The 17,934-nt window shown below is 48.4% G+C and overlaps 1 protein-coding gene across 4 annotated transcripts in view; it reads right to left on the bottom strand.

Annotated features, from left to right (window-relative positions):
- Nucleotides 1–7,818: 7,818 nt before the first annotated feature.
- The window catches only part of Otud7a (OTU deubiquitinase 7A), a 339,117-nt gene continuing 329,001 nt past the window's right edge, over nucleotides 7,819–17,934 (bottom strand). For all 4 annotated transcript variants that reach the window (XM_074061818.1, XM_074061817.1, XM_074061816.1 and 1 more), the window contains 3 exons: nucleotides 11,915–12,029; nucleotides 11,665–11,749; nucleotides 7,819–9,261 (listed from right to left, as the gene is read on the bottom strand). In XM_074061818.1, the coding sequence (XP_073917919.1) occupies nucleotides 7,819–9,261; nucleotides 11,665–11,749; nucleotides 11,915–12,029 (1,643 nt within the window). The remainder of the gene's footprint in view (nucleotides 9,262–11,664; nucleotides 11,750–11,914; nucleotides 12,030–17,934) is intronic.

Here is a 17,934-nt window from a genome sequence, read left to right as displayed (position 1 = left end):
GAGACTGGAAACACTGGGTTTAAACGTCATCTAAGTGGAAAAACGCTTCTCTCCCACTTAAGTGATGTGGCTGATGTCTGACAGAATTCTCTCCCTTCTGAACCATAAAGTTTTTCTTTAATGGCATTTTACCAAAAACGCAGGAGTCAGTGGGCAAATAATTGGACCAACCAATGCTTTACAAACATGTTAATTTTATTGAGTAGGCATTAAAGCTTCTCTCTGTGTCAAGTAACAGAGAAGCCGTGTCACATGGATTACAGAGCTATTTTTACTTGAAATAATCTTTCATAAAAGAAAGAAATTAAATACAGTCCTTCTATAAAAAGTGCAGTAGTCATTACTAGAAGTTTTCCAAAATGAAAGCAAGATTTACTACATATTGCAAAAATTCATTTAGTGCTTTAATACTTTACAAAGTAACAACCCAACCACCGTAGACAGCTCTTACAATGGGTTTCTTCACCAAGAATGGACCAGATGGAAAAGAATTCATGTATTGAATCATAATTAACACTTGCAGGTAGAAAAGGGTTCTAAACAACTTGGTCAAAGGAATGTGATTTATGACCCATTTCTGCCTCAATGTTTTCTTTTGTCCACACTAATCAAATAAATGGGAAAGCCAAGCAATCTATTTCATCCCCAAATGGGTCAAATGAACAAAAAAAGGGAAAGAAAAAAAATGAGGGACAATATTCACTGACTTTATTAGGCCAAATGCATGTTTAAAAGAAAAAGGCAAGTACAGGGTAATGGGTGCTTTGTTCTAGTTGGCTTTGATATCCTCAAAGATGGCGGGTGGAGTTTGGGCTTTGCAGATAAAGAAGTGATCAGTCACCCTGCTTGGACTCAGGTAAGTCTGTTTCCTGATCCTAATGTTCCCTTATTTGTATGACTAAGAGACCAGTGTGTCCCAGCTGGGGCAGTGGGACAGACCAGCTTGTAAATGGAGACCACCTCTGCTCTGTTGAATTGGGTTTGCATCTAAGACATGGATGGCCTCCAGCATATGCTCATGGTTATTTTACTAGCTTTGCTCATAACTGAGTAGGGACAAGCTGCCCCACTCCCACTGGCCAAGTCACCACCCCAAATCAGATGTTTGTACATGTATGCAAAGAGCCAGACGTCCATGAGCAACTGCTACCAAGAGGCTAGTGTGGGCCATGGCTGCAGGCCCTGGGGAGCCCATTCCTTTTGAGTCTGGCAGGGACAGGCACCCAGTCCATTTGGGCAGCAATGAAAGGAACATGGTTACTTGGCTTGGCATTTCAAGGTCTGGGACACACACCCATGTGTCCACTCACTGCCTGCTGGACAACTGCAGAGAGGTTGACATGAGGGATGCCACCCCCATGAGAGATCCTAAAGTATGGCATCTAGAGAAGTGAGAGCAAAAACCACAGAAGAGGATTAAAGAGAAGGATGAAGCCTTTGAGCCTGGCCACAGGAGGTCCTATAAGCAGCTTGTAACAGTATTTTGCCATGACTCAGAGGAAAACACATTTTGGCCAAAGGACCTAGAAGTAAACACCAAGGTTAGGTAGTTGTGAAAACCCCCCGACAGTGGGAGGAGGCTCCGAGTGGAAGTAGCCAGCCCACTGTGGGTGAAGTCACCTGTCAGTGTGAAGGGCCTCCGCTCTGGGGCCTGGGCCCAAGGAGGTGTGTGTTGTTTGGCTCTGTGGTGTCAAGGCTCTGACCCTCCATTGCACACCAACTGGTGACCTGGGGAGTCCCAGTGGTCCTTGGCTTTCTGATGTTTCCACATTTTTTTTTTTGGTGGTACTGGGGTTTGAACTCAGGGCCTTATGTTTGCTAGGCAGGCATTCTACCACTTCAGCCACTCTGCCAGCCCTCTGTTTACACATTTGTCAGCATAGCCCCCGACCCCCGTCTCAGGTAGTAGTCTAGGTGATAAGTTCCTTTCCTTCTGTTCCCCTTTGTTTTGGTGACTGAAGAATGGGTTCTTCTAATGGCCAGGTGGACTCTTTCACCCGGCCTGGGCCATCTGCTGCCACTATGGCAGTTCCACCCCCACATGGAGGGGTGGGCTAGTGTCCACCACATGAGCTAACCTGCAAGAAACGAGCATCACCTCTGCTTGATTCAAAGTCCCTGAAATAGGTGAGCCACACACCTGTGAGAAGGGCCTGCTCGGGGCAGGTGCTCATTCACAGAGATGGAGTGACAAGCAGACAGGTTCACTTTGCATCTTGCCATCTTATACCTGCAGGCAGGAGAAGAGGACAGGCCACTTGACCAGCTCTATCTGCGTTCTCCATAGGTAGGGACAATAGAAGAATCTGGATTTGATGAAGGCTGAAATGGACATTTTTTGACTTCTTAATAGCTATCCAATTACTGATATTTCTTTTCTTCAATAGATCATTATCTAGTGCGTAATACGTGTCAGGCACTGTTGTAGGCACCAGGATACAGCCATGAGCGAGACTGAGAAGTCTTTCCCTCATGTTGCTTACACTCTCTGCAGGCTGGAGGGTGTAACATAAGAAGTAAATGAACAGTTCACACATGCAGTGCTCAGAGGCAGGCACCAGGGAAAGGTGCACAGGGAAGTGGATGTGGAGGTTGAGATGTGGTAGCCTTTTAAATACAGATGTCAGGGAAGGACTTGCTGAAGGGTGACATTGCAGCAAAGATGGGTGGGCAGTGAAGGGTGAGGAGGTGGGTGGGGGTGGGGATATTCCAGGGAGAAGGACTAGCACATGCAAAGGCCCTGAGGCAGGAGGGTGATTGCAGATGATCAGTCTCTGGACAAGGACATTCTAGGGTGGGAGTAGTCTTTGTAAGATCCCGGCTTTTACTCTGCAATGGGAGGCTGTTTCTTCATTTAAACTATCCTCCAGTCTTTGGAGATATATTCTGAAATAGCTGGTTTTGGTTACTTGTCCTTATTACATTAACAGGTTGCTTTGGTCTTGGACAGCTTTTGTCTATATTTATCTTTAAAACCAACTGGTACTCCTGACCTTATGGTAAATAGATTTATAACCTTGAAATGCCCTTTGGGAGGAATAAAAAGCATATGCAATGGGCATCATTTGGTATATACATAGTTAGGGTTGGTGGGGTCCTGTTTTTTTGTTTTTTTTTTTTGCCAGACTAAAATAGTAAAGATGCGAATTTCAGCAAGTTATTTTTCAGAACAAATAGGGACAGTCACACCCTAGCATGTGTGGGGACAGTGCCCTTGCGATGATGTGTTTTCAGCTCGGCCTGGCTGAGCAAAGTTCTCCATGTTGCAAGACATCTGCGGGGTCCCTGCATGGCTCTCCCTCCTCTTCTCTGCTGTGGGGGGAGTGGAGAGGAAGATGGGTTCTTTCAGGAAAGAAGAAACCTGCACAATGCTAACAGTCCACCTTGCACACTGCTTGAAGCTGTCCTGAGAATCTTGTAAAGGGTCTGTCCGGAATCCTTTCTCCAGCAGTGGAAGCCTCCTGGGGAGATGGGGGTGCCCAGCACACATAGCCTTGGTGTGTGTTGACTCTAGGATGAACAACCTGCACCCACCCCATGCTAACTAGGTGGCTGTACAAAGCCACACTCTGAGCCAATGGGACCACATGTGCAACGGGGTGGATCTGAATTGAACAAGAACTGAGCTCACCACTCTGAAGAGCCTCATGGAATGGGCCAGTTCCATTAGAGAAGAGAGGTTGGAGTCAGGGTAAAGGGGCAGAGGCTGCCCAGAGGTCTCCAGAGTCACCACTTTAAGGCTTTTTGGAAGGGGTGCCTGTGTCCTGGAGCCAGGAGTGCCAGGCACCTCTGGTCTTTCATATGTGCCTCTCCTCGAGGACAGTGGCCTGGGACTCTCAGCCAGAGGCCACCTCTCAGTCCAATGGGGCCAAGGCCAGAGCTGGCTCGCTCAGCCACTAAAACACATCTCATTCTTTAGAGGCATTGGAAGACAAGAACAGAACACTGTAGGAACTTAATATGTGAAGTCCCCACTAGGAGGAGGAACAAAGGACCATGTCACAAATAAAGAAGCCTCAAACATACAACAGATGCCTACAGCTTTTACTCCAGATCTCTTAGTAAACAAAAAAGACTCACATAGAATGGAAATTATACATACCAGTTTGGCAAAGTTTTTTTTTTCTTGCACAAATTCCCCACCACTGATAGGTACAGCCCTTTATTCTTAATCAATGTGAAATATGTTTTGCTAGGTGAAGTTTAAGTAGTTTGAAAAATAAGCTGTGGATGCTTGGGGGGGGGCACTGATGTACCCACAGCTTCACCCCAGAAACACAGTGGGTGCTGCGTGGAGAATTTCCACACCCTGAGGTGTGTACCTGGGAGGAGGCAGGGAGAGTACTTTTATCTCATGCCACCAAATTGCTGACAGTAAGCTGCTAGAATTAATAAATTAAGTCATTTTGGAAAGTTGTAAAGTAATAGACTCGAATGACACTTAGTAGAAATAGGTACGGAAAGTCCACAGTTAACTTAGTGAGGATTCATTTTACAGGAAAGATGCAGTACCAAGACCCACAAACAGAAAAAACAAAATTAACTCTCAGTAAAAAAGGAAAAGACACTTATGTTCCCACTTTTAGAAGGGTTTCGCAAAAACAGCAAAAAGCATTTAAATCCCAGGAGCCCACCGTGGAGCCCCTTCTCATCTCAAGTTACCTTTCCAGAGGACAACCCTGTGACAATAATTGTGCAAAATATTGCTCTGTGGCATGTTCTGAAAATAATATAAAAATAATTTCTACAGTACAGTTTAAACTTGGCTTGTATAATTTCAACATAACATTGCATAAAATCTACAAACAGAATACACTGGAAAACACCTTCCTTTAATAATATATTATTTAAAAAATCATTTATCCAGGTAATGCATGTGCAAGAAATGGGAAGTAATTTTTTTGAAATGACCTCTGGAATCTTTGTGGAAATTGGCTGTTGCTCCCAGTTATAGTCCTTCCCAGAAAGAAAAGTCTGGCCAGGTCCGAAGGGAACAGACTTTGTCAGGTAGGGTCCACCATGGCACCTTTCTTCTTTTCTTTCCCTGTTCCACAAAGGGCCCCCAAGTCATAGAAGAACATTAGGGAACTGCTTGACCCACATGGAATCAACAGCTCCTAACAGCTCCTGTTCTGAGCCTGATCAACCACAGTGGTCTCTGGCCAGGACCCACATCTAGAGAGCTCTTCTAAGGAACATGAGCCTGCTGTTGGTGCATATCTCGTATAGTTCTCATCCCACACTCGGCTCTCTCACTTTCATAGCAGTTAATACTGTTTACAGATAGATTCTCACAAAAGTCAAAGGCTGTTAGCTATTCTTAGTGATGCAGACTGAGTTGTGTCAGCTTGGAGCAGGCACCAGCAGGTGCCTGGGCTTTGCTAGCCCATCTTATGACCAATCTGAGAGGCTGGGTTCTTTCACATGGCCAGAGGAGCAAGGTTGCAGCCTGGGGCTGTACCCCCAGCTTGTCATGGCACCTCTGTCATCAGTTGAGGGGTGGATGGGTGGAGGTAACCTGGCAATGCAAGGAGATAGAGCGTGTCATCAGGCTTTGATAATACATATATACTACTCTGCATATTTGGAAGGTTTTCCTCTATTATGATGGGCTATTTTTATTATCAGTTTGCTTTTTTTTTAAACCTGGCAGAGAGCATGAGAAAGATAAAAGATTTGCATAGGCAGTTTTGGAAGTTTCTAGTTGGCTGTTTTAACATTAAAAATATGAAAAACAAAATTTATGCCTACTTGGCTTGTGCAGATGAGCTGGATTTCTGAATGCACATTTAAGCATTTGTAAAGTTGGCTATCTTGTGTGAGTAGGCGGTGTCTACACTGGAGACACTGTGACCCCCCACAGCTTTGGAGGAGGAAGCATGAGGTGATGAAAAGAAACCAGTCCAAAAAAAGCTGCCACGGACCCTCTCGATGAGAGATTTTAAAAAAACTTTTTTTTTTTTTTAAATCTGAGTAACAAAAGAAACCCCAGTACTATCAGGGACATGAATGTTAGCAATTATCACACATTGAAGGTATCTTTCAGCATGAAAAGTAAAACTCTGAAAAAATTTCTTAAACATTCTGTTTAATAAATAATTTTGATTTAAGGAACCACTTATTCCAAACTACTGAAAACTCCACGGGCTGTGGGCTGTGGGATAATTAAAAACAACAAAAAGGAATTACTCACAGGAGATATTCAGTTACTTTATTATAATTTTTTCAAACAAGTAAAAAAATCCCTTTCCCGACTATTTAATTATTATTGTTATTATTTTTTTGCTTTTGCTGCTCTTTATGGCAGGGTGGTAGGCATCGTTTTAGGAGGAGACGCCGGCCCCCTTGAAGTAATGACCCACCTCCTGCGTTTTCTGAGGATAAGCTGTCGGAAGCCAGGCGTTTCTCCGTTCTGAGGATTTTCAGGGGCTATTCTCACGCTCACAGGTGCGACAGTGTACTTGCTAGTGAGGGTTTACCCCTTGTATCCACACTTCCTTTCCTTAGTGAGGCAGGTTAGCTCCTCAGTGTCCTTGGCCAAGAATGGTAGTCTCCAGAGGTAATCTTGGAAGGAAGAGGCTGCATATTGCTGCGCAAAACAGGGTAGCTAAGGACACATTTTATTTTTTTTAAGTTTTCCTCAAGAAATGTAGGAGGCACCAAAAAAGGAGACCGCTCAGAAATCCGGGCTGCTCCCTCAATGTGGTATGGAGCCAGAGGCAGGGCCACCTTGCCCTGTGGAGGGGATCCCACTCCCAGGGAGCCCCTTTACCTGGCTGAACCCAGACAAACGCAGGTGGGGGTGGTTTCCTTCCTTCCCGGCTCCCCTCAGCCCCTTCCCTTTGGAAGGGGGCCAGGCCAGGTTCAAAGCAACCTAGTGGGGGCTCACAGAGTGACCAAGGGGTCGCTTCCTTGCCTCTTTCCTGGGGGCACTGATGTGATATCACCTCCTAAGGGGTCTTCCAGCAACAGTCCACTGTGGAAGTGTCTTCAAAAGAGAAATGGGAGCAGGCTGTCATTTTTGCTCATGGGTGGGCCAATCCCAATTGGAAGTTCGGGACCTTGCTTTTCTGGACTCCAGGTGTGTGTTTTTTTGGAAAGCTCCTGGCACCTGAACTGCCTGGCACCGGGAGCCATCGCTACACCTGACCGTGCCCTGCGAGGTAGGTTGTCCGATGCCCATTCTATGGTCGCCTTCGTCTTAGATGGCAGTGAATGGTGTACGTGAGGGTTGCTTACGAAATGGAGTCGTGTAATCCTAAAGGGCCACAGTGAGCATAAGAGCATCAGCGGGCGCCAGGGTGCCTGCTCTGTCCAGGGACCTGACCGCGGAAGCAGGTGGGAGCCGCAGGCTCCACCCCAGCCAGGACTGCGTTTTTGCTTCTAACCCCTGGATCTCCTTGGTGCACACAAGGGACCGCTATCTGGAAGAGGCCAGTCGCTAGATTAGGGGGAAAAAAAAAAAGGAAAGGAAAAAAAAAAAAGCATGTAAAACACTCCCTTCTAAAAACAAAGGGCTGCGAATTTCTTTATTTCTGTATAGAGGAACAAAAATATTCTTGCAATGGCTATTGAGTTTCCACAGGTACGAGGCAGATGCTAGCTAGCACACCCACTTCCAACAGTATGACTTGTTTCCTATCCGTCTACTACCTGAGTGGCGTCAGTGTAGGTTCAGGCACCATTAGGAACGTTTACCAAACACGTACACGGCACTGACAGAGGAGGCGCCGGCCTTCCGGTGGACCAAGGCATGTAAAAAAGACACCGACAGAATGGAAAAGATCCTCGCGGGGACGCGGCGGCCGCGCGCCGCGCTCAGGGCCGGGCCCCGCGCGCCTCGCGCCGCCGCCGCAGCTCCTCGCGGTAGCAGTACGAGCAGTAGTGCTCGGTCTCCGCGCGTCCGTAGAACGCGCAGTTCTCGCGCAGGCAGCGCCGCTGCGCGGGCCCGGGACCGCCGCGGCCGCACTCACCGTTCGAGCGCGCGGCCGGCGCATCGGCGTCGGCGAACTCCAGGCCGTCGCGCGTGGCGCCGAAGCCGTTGGTGTAGGTCTGAGACTTGTGCTCGGCCGTCCCTGGGACCCCCGCCACGCCGGGGAGGGCGCCGGGCACCGCGCGCGCGAGCGACTCCACCGTGTTGACCGTGCGCAGGGCGGCGGCGCGCGCCGGGCTGTAGCTCTGCGACGACAGCGAGCGGTTCTGCTGCGGGTACGTGGCGCACGGCCGCAGCGCGCCCACGGCCGGCGCGCACGGCTCGTCCCGGGCGCCCGCAGCCTGCACGTGGATGATGCTCTGGCGCGCTGGCGCCGGCGGGCTGCGGCCGGGGACCGGTCCGCTGGCGCCTGCCCGCCGGACGCCACTGCCACCCGGAGAAGCTGAGCCCCCCGCGGCCGCCGCCCGCGCGGCCCGCGAGCCCGTCGCGGCCCCGGGGCTTGGGCGCTCCTTGAGCTTGAGCACCAGCTGCGTGGGCTGTCCGGCTGGCGGACCTGGGGAGGCGCGCTCCGGGCCTGGCGTGCCCTCGGCCTCGGGCCTGCGCGGTGGTCGCTTGGCCGTGGAGGCGGCTGCGGCGGCGGCGGCCGTGGCGGCGTCGCGACGCCGCTGCTCCTGCTCGGCGCTGAAGCGCTCCTGCGCGCTGGTCAGGTAGTAGCCGATCATCTCCTCGTGGAACTGGTGCCGGTGGCTGGTGAGCAGCAGGCCGGCGAAGATGAACTTGCGCTCGCCCTGCATGGCAGCGCGCAGGATGTTGAGGCTCAGCTTCACGTCCGTGCTGTACTTCCAGGCGTCGCCCCTAGGCCCACCGCCCTTCTCGGCCGGGGACGCGCCCGCCGCCTTGTCCGTGGGCGACGGCGTGGTCTTCTCGGATGGCGATGTGCTCGCCGACGCTCCTGACTCCTCTTTGCTGCCCTTGCGGGACTTGGCCTTCTTCTCCTTGCCGCGCTCCGCGGCGTCACCGTTCTTGCCATTGGCGGAGTTGGCACGGCCCATCTTGCCGTGCACCAGGCCGCCCAGGCCACCCATGTTTTTCTTCAGCTTGATGCCCAGAGTCTTGCTGAAGCTGCCCAGCTTGTTGGCCACGGAGTCCGCGCGGGTCTTATCCTTGTCCTTGCGCTGCTTCTCCTTCTCCTTGTCCTTTCCATTCTTGCCATTATTGCTGTTGGAATTGCTGCACACAGAGTCGCGGTCGGAGTCCAGCGAGTCAGCCAAAGACTGCACGTCCTCCCCCGCCGAGGCCGTTGGGGACTCTGGCTGCGCCAGGGGAGCCTGTGGGGAGAGATGGATGGCAGGGAAGGAAGGTGGTTAGCTGTCCCCACGTGGGGTTCACGAAGACAGACCCTGACCATGTGTGGCTGAGACTGGGGGGCTCAGCTTCACTGTCCAGTCCCGATTGCTGCTGTGGTGGTACCAGACATCCCACTTATGGGATAGGTACCCCTAGACCCCTGGTCAGCTGCAGTACTGAAAAGATAGGCCTACAGGCGTTGGCAGACTCTGTTGTGACCTCTCTCCTGCAGCGCCATCTGGTGAGGGATGCTGGGCTGCGCTCACGTGCCCTCTGAACTCAGGGTCTTGGTAGTCTAGAACCCTGAGTGAGGAAAATGGTACAAGGTCAGATGACTCTCTGGCATGGAGTACCAGAGCCTGGGCATATTTTGGGAAGAATCACCAGGCTTCCTCCATCTCTGTCTAGGCTATCTGCTTAACCAGACACAGGTTCTAGGTCTCTACATAAAGGTAGATACCACCAGCTGAGACAGTGGCCCTCCCATGAAGATATATTACCTGCTTGGTACAGACGGGTAGAAACCTTGCCCCTAGAACCTCATCCTCTGGAACAAACACCCCCTTCCTTCAGTGATGACAAGTCACTTTAGGGGATCCTTTCTCAGTTTGGAAATGTAAATGCTAAATTGAGAAGAATTCTGAAATAGGCCTGAACTCGGCAGAAAACACATTCCCATTCCCAGAAAAGGCCTGTGGGAGTGTGGGATGGGGAGAGGACAAGAGTGAAGGAACATCCATACACTTACCTTGGAGAACTCCTCCTGATGGGGGCTAGCGGGTCAGAGGAGGTCAAGGCCATGTTCCACATGGCCTGGACCAGAGAGAGAGAGAGAGAGAGAGAGAGAGAGAGAGAGAGAGAGAGAGAGAGAGTGTGTGTGTGTGTGTGTGTGTGTGTTTGTGTGTTAAGAAGGAGATGAGAGAAGAGTATGGAGGACAGGCAGCTCCTAAAAGTGTTACTGGTAGGGCAGGGGCCCTCATGCCAGCAGTTGGGTGCAGCAGGAACTGGCACATGCCAAAACAAGGTTTTCTGGCCTCCAGAGGAGGAGCTTGGGAGAAGAGCCATTGCTTCCCACTTTGTTTTTGTCCTCTCCACAAGCAGGTCCAAGAGAGGGGTGACCATCCTGTGGCCAGGTCATCAGAAGCAAAGGCTGGGATAACTGTCCTCCACCTCCCAGGTGGAGATTTTCTTTACCTTTCCCACGTGGTCTGGAAGGAGTGCAAGGAGCTGCTGGTGAGGAGGGCAGGCTGCAGTGCCCTCAAGCTGGTGGGGGCCCTTGCCAGGGTTGTCTGTTGAGAGCTCTAAATTTGACATGGAGGCCACCAAGGCCTGGCAAAGGGTGCTGCTCATTACAGGGCAGGGTTCTGCCCAGCTACTGTCATCACACCCCATGCGGGGGCTGGAAAAGAACAACCTTACTATCCATTCCCAGCAACCCTCCAGGCACCTGAGAGGCAGGACTCAGCTCTGCCACCCACTGGCTGTCCCTTGTACCCTCAGTAAAAGGAGAATGGTAGCTGCCCCTGGAAGCCCTATGAGGAAGGCTTTCAGGTGATGGCAGAGGTGAAGTGTGAGGCACTCCACGAAGTGCTCAGCACCGGAGTGCAGATCCCACTTGGCAGTGCCCTGTTTGCTTCCCTCACAGCTCTCCTTTGACACTACCATGAGCCCCACTGAAGCTTAAGGAAAATGATTTGGGGGATGATTATTTGCAAGCAATGTTTATAAATCTCTTTCCCTGGGAGTTCCCTGTAAGATTACAAAAAACATCAGATACTTAAAATGAATCTCTTTCAGCATCTTCAAGTGGGGCCAGCACCCCCCATCTCACCCCCCCAAGCAGCCTCCTGGGATAGGCAGGTGGTCCCTCTCCTCACTGCCCACTAGCACCACCCACCAGCCTCTGGGAAGTGGGGAGGAGAAGAGGGGGTGTGGAGAACTCGTGATCTCGGTTTCCTGGCTTTCCAAAGACCCCCACACAGTTTATAATTAATTCTGCTCCGAAGCAGCACATTGTGTTCTGATCTCAGCAGAGATAGTTTTGTGTTGTGACTTGCCTACTGTTTGCTTTTTGAGTGGGTGTGTTTATTCCTATCCTTCTGTAGAAAAATAAAGGAACCAAAAAAATTCCCAGTGCACGCTTGTGTGCACTCACACACACGCCTACACACAAATGCATGTAAGCACCATGTTTAATAGGAGATGCTTTCAGCCACAGCTGGGGTGTCCTTGGCCTGGAGGGCTGGGACAGAGGGCTGGAGTTCTCAGGCTCGGGAACAGCAGGGGGTGGGAAGCCAGGCAGAGGGGCAAGCCCTAGAAGCATTTAGAGGATGCATCATGACTGTCCCTTTGCCAGGTTGGGTATGGGTGCATCTGAAGCTCACCCGGGTCTCGGAGGGGATCCGGATCCACGTCACATTCATGTAACTGTGTAGAAGGTTCAACTTGGCTTCTAGTGACAGGATGAGGCTGACAAGAGAACACAGAGTGAAACCGCTGGAGCTGGTGGGGCTCTGTCCTGCAAGCCAGCTGATGCAATAGGAGCAGGGACCCTCCAGCCCCTCCAGGAAGCCTCTGGGATGCCCCTCCCTCTCTGCAGGGTGCTGGGGTAGGGTGGGGCAGGAAGGTTCTTACTGTGCTAGCCTGGCGTTATCATTGTCGTCTTTCCCCCACTCCCAGTCCTTTCCAGGGTCCACTGCAAAGTGCAGAGGCAGCAGCTTGTGCTCCGAATCTGTCAGGGGGATCACGGCTGGAACAGAAAAGAGAGGCATGAGGCCAGATAGCACACTCCCTAGGGGATCAGGAGGTTGGGAGTTCCAGTAATGCCCAGGGAGGACAGGAAGGGAATATGAAAGCCAGGGGTCCCAGTGGTAGGGAACCCAATGGAACACAGAATGTCGGTGCCTGCAGGAGCATTAAGACCATAGGTTTCAAAGTTGACAGTTAAAATTGCATTTATTATGGAGGTTGAAAAGCAGCTGGAGGCATCCCCTGGACTTTAGGTCTTTTTGGAACTATCAGATGGCAAGCAGCCCTCTGGGCATCTGGACAGGAAAATTCAATTGCTACTTCTGTTGTTTCTGAGGAAGGACTTGGGCAGGTGAGGTGTGTCCTGCTCGCTTCCTCCCATCTCATCCCAGGAAAGGGTAGAGTGTGCAAATCAGGCAGCAGAGGGCATGTGTTGACCTCTACTCATTTGTGATTTTATGCAACAACACTGTCAGTACCTGGGAACCATGGACTGACCCACCTTGCTCCTGCTCACAGGGAGCTTACCTGTGGTGGAAACATAAGCAGGTTAACAAACACTTCCAAATGCCAGGAAGTAATGAGCCTGGGAAGGAAGCTAAACAGCAGCAGAGGCCAGTGATGGGAAACCCTTTGGGGGCCTGGTAAGGAGAGCAGGGGAGCCTTTTGAGGAGGTGCCATGTAGTGGGGACTGCAGTGAGCAGCAGTCATTTAGTTCATCACAAAACATCTTTACTGAAGCATGCCATCCACGGGAAATCAGAAGGGCTGGGGCAGAGCCAGAGGGTCTACAGGTGTATTTTTGGAATCTGCTAATAGCTCCTGAGCCACTATGGGAGCCAGTGAAGGGTTCCCTGGAATCCTCAGAGCTTTGTCAGGGATAAGCAGGAAGAAGTAGGAAAAGGGCATCCCCAATTCCACCATCCAAGTGAGTATCAGTTTCTTCCATTTAAGCCTCCTCTACTCCCACCTCTGCAGGCCCCAGTCCTAGCACTGACAGCAGAGAAGTCAGTCCAGAGCCTCTAGCCAGCCACTTTGTTCCTTTCCAGAGTCCATGACTTGTGCAAAAGATGCCATAACAAGAACCAAAATAAATAAATAAAATCTAAGTCTGACTACCTCTAATACTTGATTTCTGCTAAGAAATTGGAACACTTGACTCAATGCTGCCCTCCAGTGTTGGTAAAGAGAAATTGTGAGTGCAAATCATCTCTGTGGCTTCTCTCCATCCCCACCCCAAATAAGGGAAAGGCAGGTTTATGACCAAGGACTCATTCAGAGGTGTCCACTTTAATGGGCAGTGAAATATCTGGTTGGGAAGTCCAGGGATGGTTCAGCTTGCCTCCTTTCCCCAGCTGGACATACCGAAAGGGGGCCACAGACCTGGCTCAGGGACAGGCTAAGCCCTGGGGCAATCCCCAGGAGTGTGTTCCAGGGTTCCATGAGTCGCCAACAGGGAAGGCTTGGCCTGGTTTCCCGCCCATGGAATGAGGGTGGGGGGCAGTGACAAGAGGCTGTCCCTCTGAACACTTTCCCGGACTCCAGCTCTGCCCCCCAGCACAGATGGTCAACCTGAGTGTCCAAGGACCCAAGAACAAATATTAAATATGCATCCCTTGTGACTTTTAAAATCAGGTAATGATGGAAAATACTTCTAGGCAACAATAATCTGTTAGGAGCAGTTCCTGTGGGTGCAACTTGGGCATTTTGGGTCTGGCTGTTTCCCCTCTGGGGTAGAGCTACCTTTCCCAGTCTCCATCTTAACCCCCTTCCTCAACATTTGGGAAGGAACATTTGCCTAGTTGCACCCATGGGCTGTGAGTACAGTGATGTGAGAGGTGCAGTGGGGGAAGTGGCTAGGAGTGGGCAGCCCTCTTCCCCTCTCTCCTTCTCCATCTGTGCTGCCTACAGAAGGTGGCACCAGTGGGCTCCTGAATCTCGGCTATGAGAAAACTGCCTGTCAACCAGGAACACTTGTAATAGATTATTTGTGTGGAAACCCAACCTATATCGTGTTGAGCCACTATGGTTTTGGTTTGTTTCCGATTAACCACCTAAACCAGGACAGCTCCACATCCCCATTGCCCTCACCCTCCTGTTATGTGCCTTCTGAGAATTTCTACCCTTAACAGCTGGGCTGGAGCCTAATTACTGCTGAGTGGCAGTTGGAATACACCTGAAGATGCTAGGCAAATCCTTGCCACCTAGAAGGGTCTGGCAGCCTCACAGGCCTGATCTTGGTGGGGTAAAGGCTAGGTCCTGAGCAAAGTGCTAGGGACATGTCTGCTCACAGATGAAGATAGCTAGAGGATAAAGCAAAGCCATCTGGTCTCTGTAGAGCGTAAGCTGTGGCTCTCTTTGAGGGCTAGGGCTGGAGGGTCCCTCATAAACAGGCCCTCATCACAAACAATTGCACTGGATGCCTCTGTCTGTCATTGTGCACATGAAAATTCCCTATTGGAAACCTGGTCTTATCCATGTGGCAACTGCCTCTTGGTGGCAAATGTCAAGAATGCTTTTAAAATAAGCCTGAAATGATGGGTTTTTTGTTTGTTTTTGTTTTTCTGTATTTTCCTTGTTTTTCTGCTCTCTTTCATCTTTTATCCTGAAAATATAAAGGCAAACAGTTCAAGCTAGCTTGGGCATATTTTGAATACTTACTTTTCCAAAAAAGAATGCATATTTCTGAGATGTAAAAAGCTTGTCCCACCATTACAATGATAAGTCAGACACTACAAATTCACAGCTTGTCTTTAACCTACTATAGTGCTGAAGTCACAGGGGATGCAACTACCCCCAAATCTATGCGCTTAAGAGGGGCTGACTCAGCTAGACCCCAGCAAGAGGAAGTGAAGATATAAAAGAAACTCACAACCAGGCACTAGTGGCTCATACCTGTTATCCAAGCTACTTGGGAAGCTGATATTGGGAGGATGGTGGTTTGAGGCCAGTGGGGGGTGTGGAGTTTGAGAGACTGTATCTCAACTAATAGCTAGGTGCAGTCATGCACCTGTCCTCCTATGCCATGAGAGAAACTGAGGTAAGGAGGATCATGGTGTAGGCTGGATTGGGTAAAAAGGAAGTCCCTATCTCCAAAATAATTGGAGCAAAAAGGGCTGGAGGCATTGCTCAAGTGGTAGAGTTTCTGCTTAGCTAATGCGAAACCCTGAGTTCAAATCCCAGCACCCCCTCTTCATGGCACTTACAAAAAAGATGGACAAGAACTGTTCTCCACAGAGTTTTCCGTATGCACTAAGGAAGGAAAACTTAAACTGCAGGGGGTAGGACCATAAACAATGGGTGCACTGAGGACAGTGTCTCAGTTACTCCCATTAAGCATGTCTGCCTTGGGCAGGCACGGGGTCCCTGTTCCCAGGAGGAAGGGGTGACCTTCCCTAGCTGTTCTGTCTAGACTATTCAAACCCCGGCACTAAAGACCAAAAACAATGAAAGGAAAACCCTTGGTCCTTCCTATTATTGCTATACTCTCTCTTCAACAAAATTAGAGATAAGGGCAAAATAGTTTCTGCTGGGTATCGAGGGGGTGGGGGGGAGAGGGAGAGGGTGGGGCGAGGGGTAAGGGAGAGGGTAGGGGAAGCGGGGAGAAATGACCCAAACATTGTATGCACATATGAATAAAAAAAACAATGAAAGGGAATAAAAGTGATTTACCTCAGTCTTTACTGTCCTTAAGATGGCTACCTTTCAACAAAAAACTATGAGTAAGAAAACACAGCAAAAACCCTGATGCCTTGACAAGAAACAAAACAGACTCATAGGGCACAGGTGTTGAAACTATTGGGCAGGGAATTTAAAGTACCTGATTGATTAGAGATGAGTAGGAAAGATGGATGCCATGCAGAATTTGATGGCTGATTTCAGCAGATATGAAATCTCTAAGAGAGAATCAAAAGCAAATTCTAGAAATGAAAAAGCAAGCAAAGAAACACAACAGAGATGAAGAACAGCTTCGAGGGGTCATCAGTCAACTTTCTGCAGCTGAGCAAGGAATCAGTGAACATCAAGGTTGGTCAATCAAAATTACCCAAACTGAAATACAAAGAGGAAAAAGGGGGAGGGAAATGTAACAGAATATCCAAGAGCTGTGGAACAATAACAGACAGCCTATGATCTGTGCAAATACAATCCCAGAAGTGAGAGAAAATAAGACAGAAAAATATTTAAAGAAATAATGGCTAAGAATCCAAAATTAACAGCCACCACCACCCACAGATCCAAGTACTGAAGAGAATACCAAGATATTCAACAACAACAATAAAAACAGTAACAACACTCCTATGCATAGCATCTTAAAACTGAAAAGCAAAGACAAAGTGACAACATTGAAGACAACCAGGGGAAAAAAGGATATAGTATACAGGGAGAAACAAAAATAAGAATACAGCAACACAATGAAGAAATGGGCACATGAATTAAACAGGGAATTTTCAAAGGAAGAGGTACAAATGGCAAGTAAATACATGAAGAAATGTTCATCTTCCCTGGTTATAAAAGATGCAAATCAAAACAAAACTTAGATTTCATCTCACCCCAGTTAGAATGGCCATAATCAAGGGTAATAACAACAACAAATGCTGACGAGGATGCAGTGAAACAGGAACACTTATACACTGCTGGTGGGAGTGCAAACTAATACAGCCCCTATGGAAAGCAGTATGGAGATTCCTCAAAAAACTTGAGATAGAACTGCCATATGACCCAGTGATACTGCTCCTGGGCATCTACCCTTTGAACAGCAACTTAAATATTAATAACAAAAATCAGGACTATAAAATAGGTACAGTGTGTGTGTGTGGGGGGGGTACTAGTGGGCAGAGAGAGGGTGAAGGAAGGAGATTTTGGTGGATGGACTTCATATACTTATATGAAACAGAACAAAGAAACCTCTTGTAATTGCTTTTAGTGGGGTGGAGAGGGGGTTTCAGGAGGAGAGACAATGGGGGCGATGTAAATAAGGTACAATATAAGTCTAATCAGACTTGTCACTATGAATCCCCCCTGTATAATGAATATATCCTAATTTCATTATAAAATTAATAAAATTTTTTTTATAAAAATTTTATTATAAAAAAGAATTACAGCAGAATTTTTGTGCTGAAACATGTAAGATAGAAGATAATAGAGTGATATCTTTCAAGGACTAAAAGAAAAGTGCTAGAGTTCTATTTCTAGCAAAGCTATCTCTGAAACATGAAGGAGAAATAAAAGCTTTCTCAAACAAAAATGAGCAAATGTATTCCTGCAGACCTGCACTAGAGGAAATGTTACAGAAAAATTCTTCAGGCAAGGAAGGAATCCAAGTAACAACTTGGATTTGCATAATTAAGAGTGATGGGAATGGAATAAATGAATGTGAGAATAAAGTTAATTTTCCTTCCTTTTCATTGTTCTGAGACATCGGGCTGTGTAAAACAAAGAGAGCAATGGATATGGTTCATGGTTGATGAAAAAGTAAAATGTCCAATAATTATAGCACCAAGGGTGGGGGAGGGATTGGGAATACACTGGTGTAACGCTTTTACGTAACGCAGAAAGTAGACAGTATTATTTGAAAACAGAATCTTATTAAAATGCTTATTGTGAATCCTAGGGAAACTGCTAATAACTAAATAATAATAGTTCAATAATGGGGATAAATTGAATTATAAAAATAACTCAATTAACCCCAAATAAGATAGCAAAAGAAAAACAAAAGGAAGAAGAACAGATGGAACAGAAAAGAGTTAGCAAGATAAGGGATTTTAATCTATCTATATCATTCATGTGATTAAATGCAAATAGTTGAAACTATCAAAAGATAAAAGTGTTAGGTTTTTAAAAAGCAAAACCCAAATACATGCTATCTACCACAGCCCTACTGTAAATCTAAAGACACAGATAGGTTA

The sequence above is a fragment of the Castor canadensis genome, chromosome 19, assembly GCF_047511655.1.
Source record: "Castor canadensis chromosome 19, mCasCan1.hap1v2, whole genome shotgun sequence".
NCBI lineage: Eukaryota > Metazoa > Chordata > Mammalia > Rodentia > Castoridae > Castor > Castor canadensis.
The sequence above is the reverse complement of the archived record's forward strand: the minus strand, read 5'-3'. Positions and strand labels throughout refer to the sequence as shown.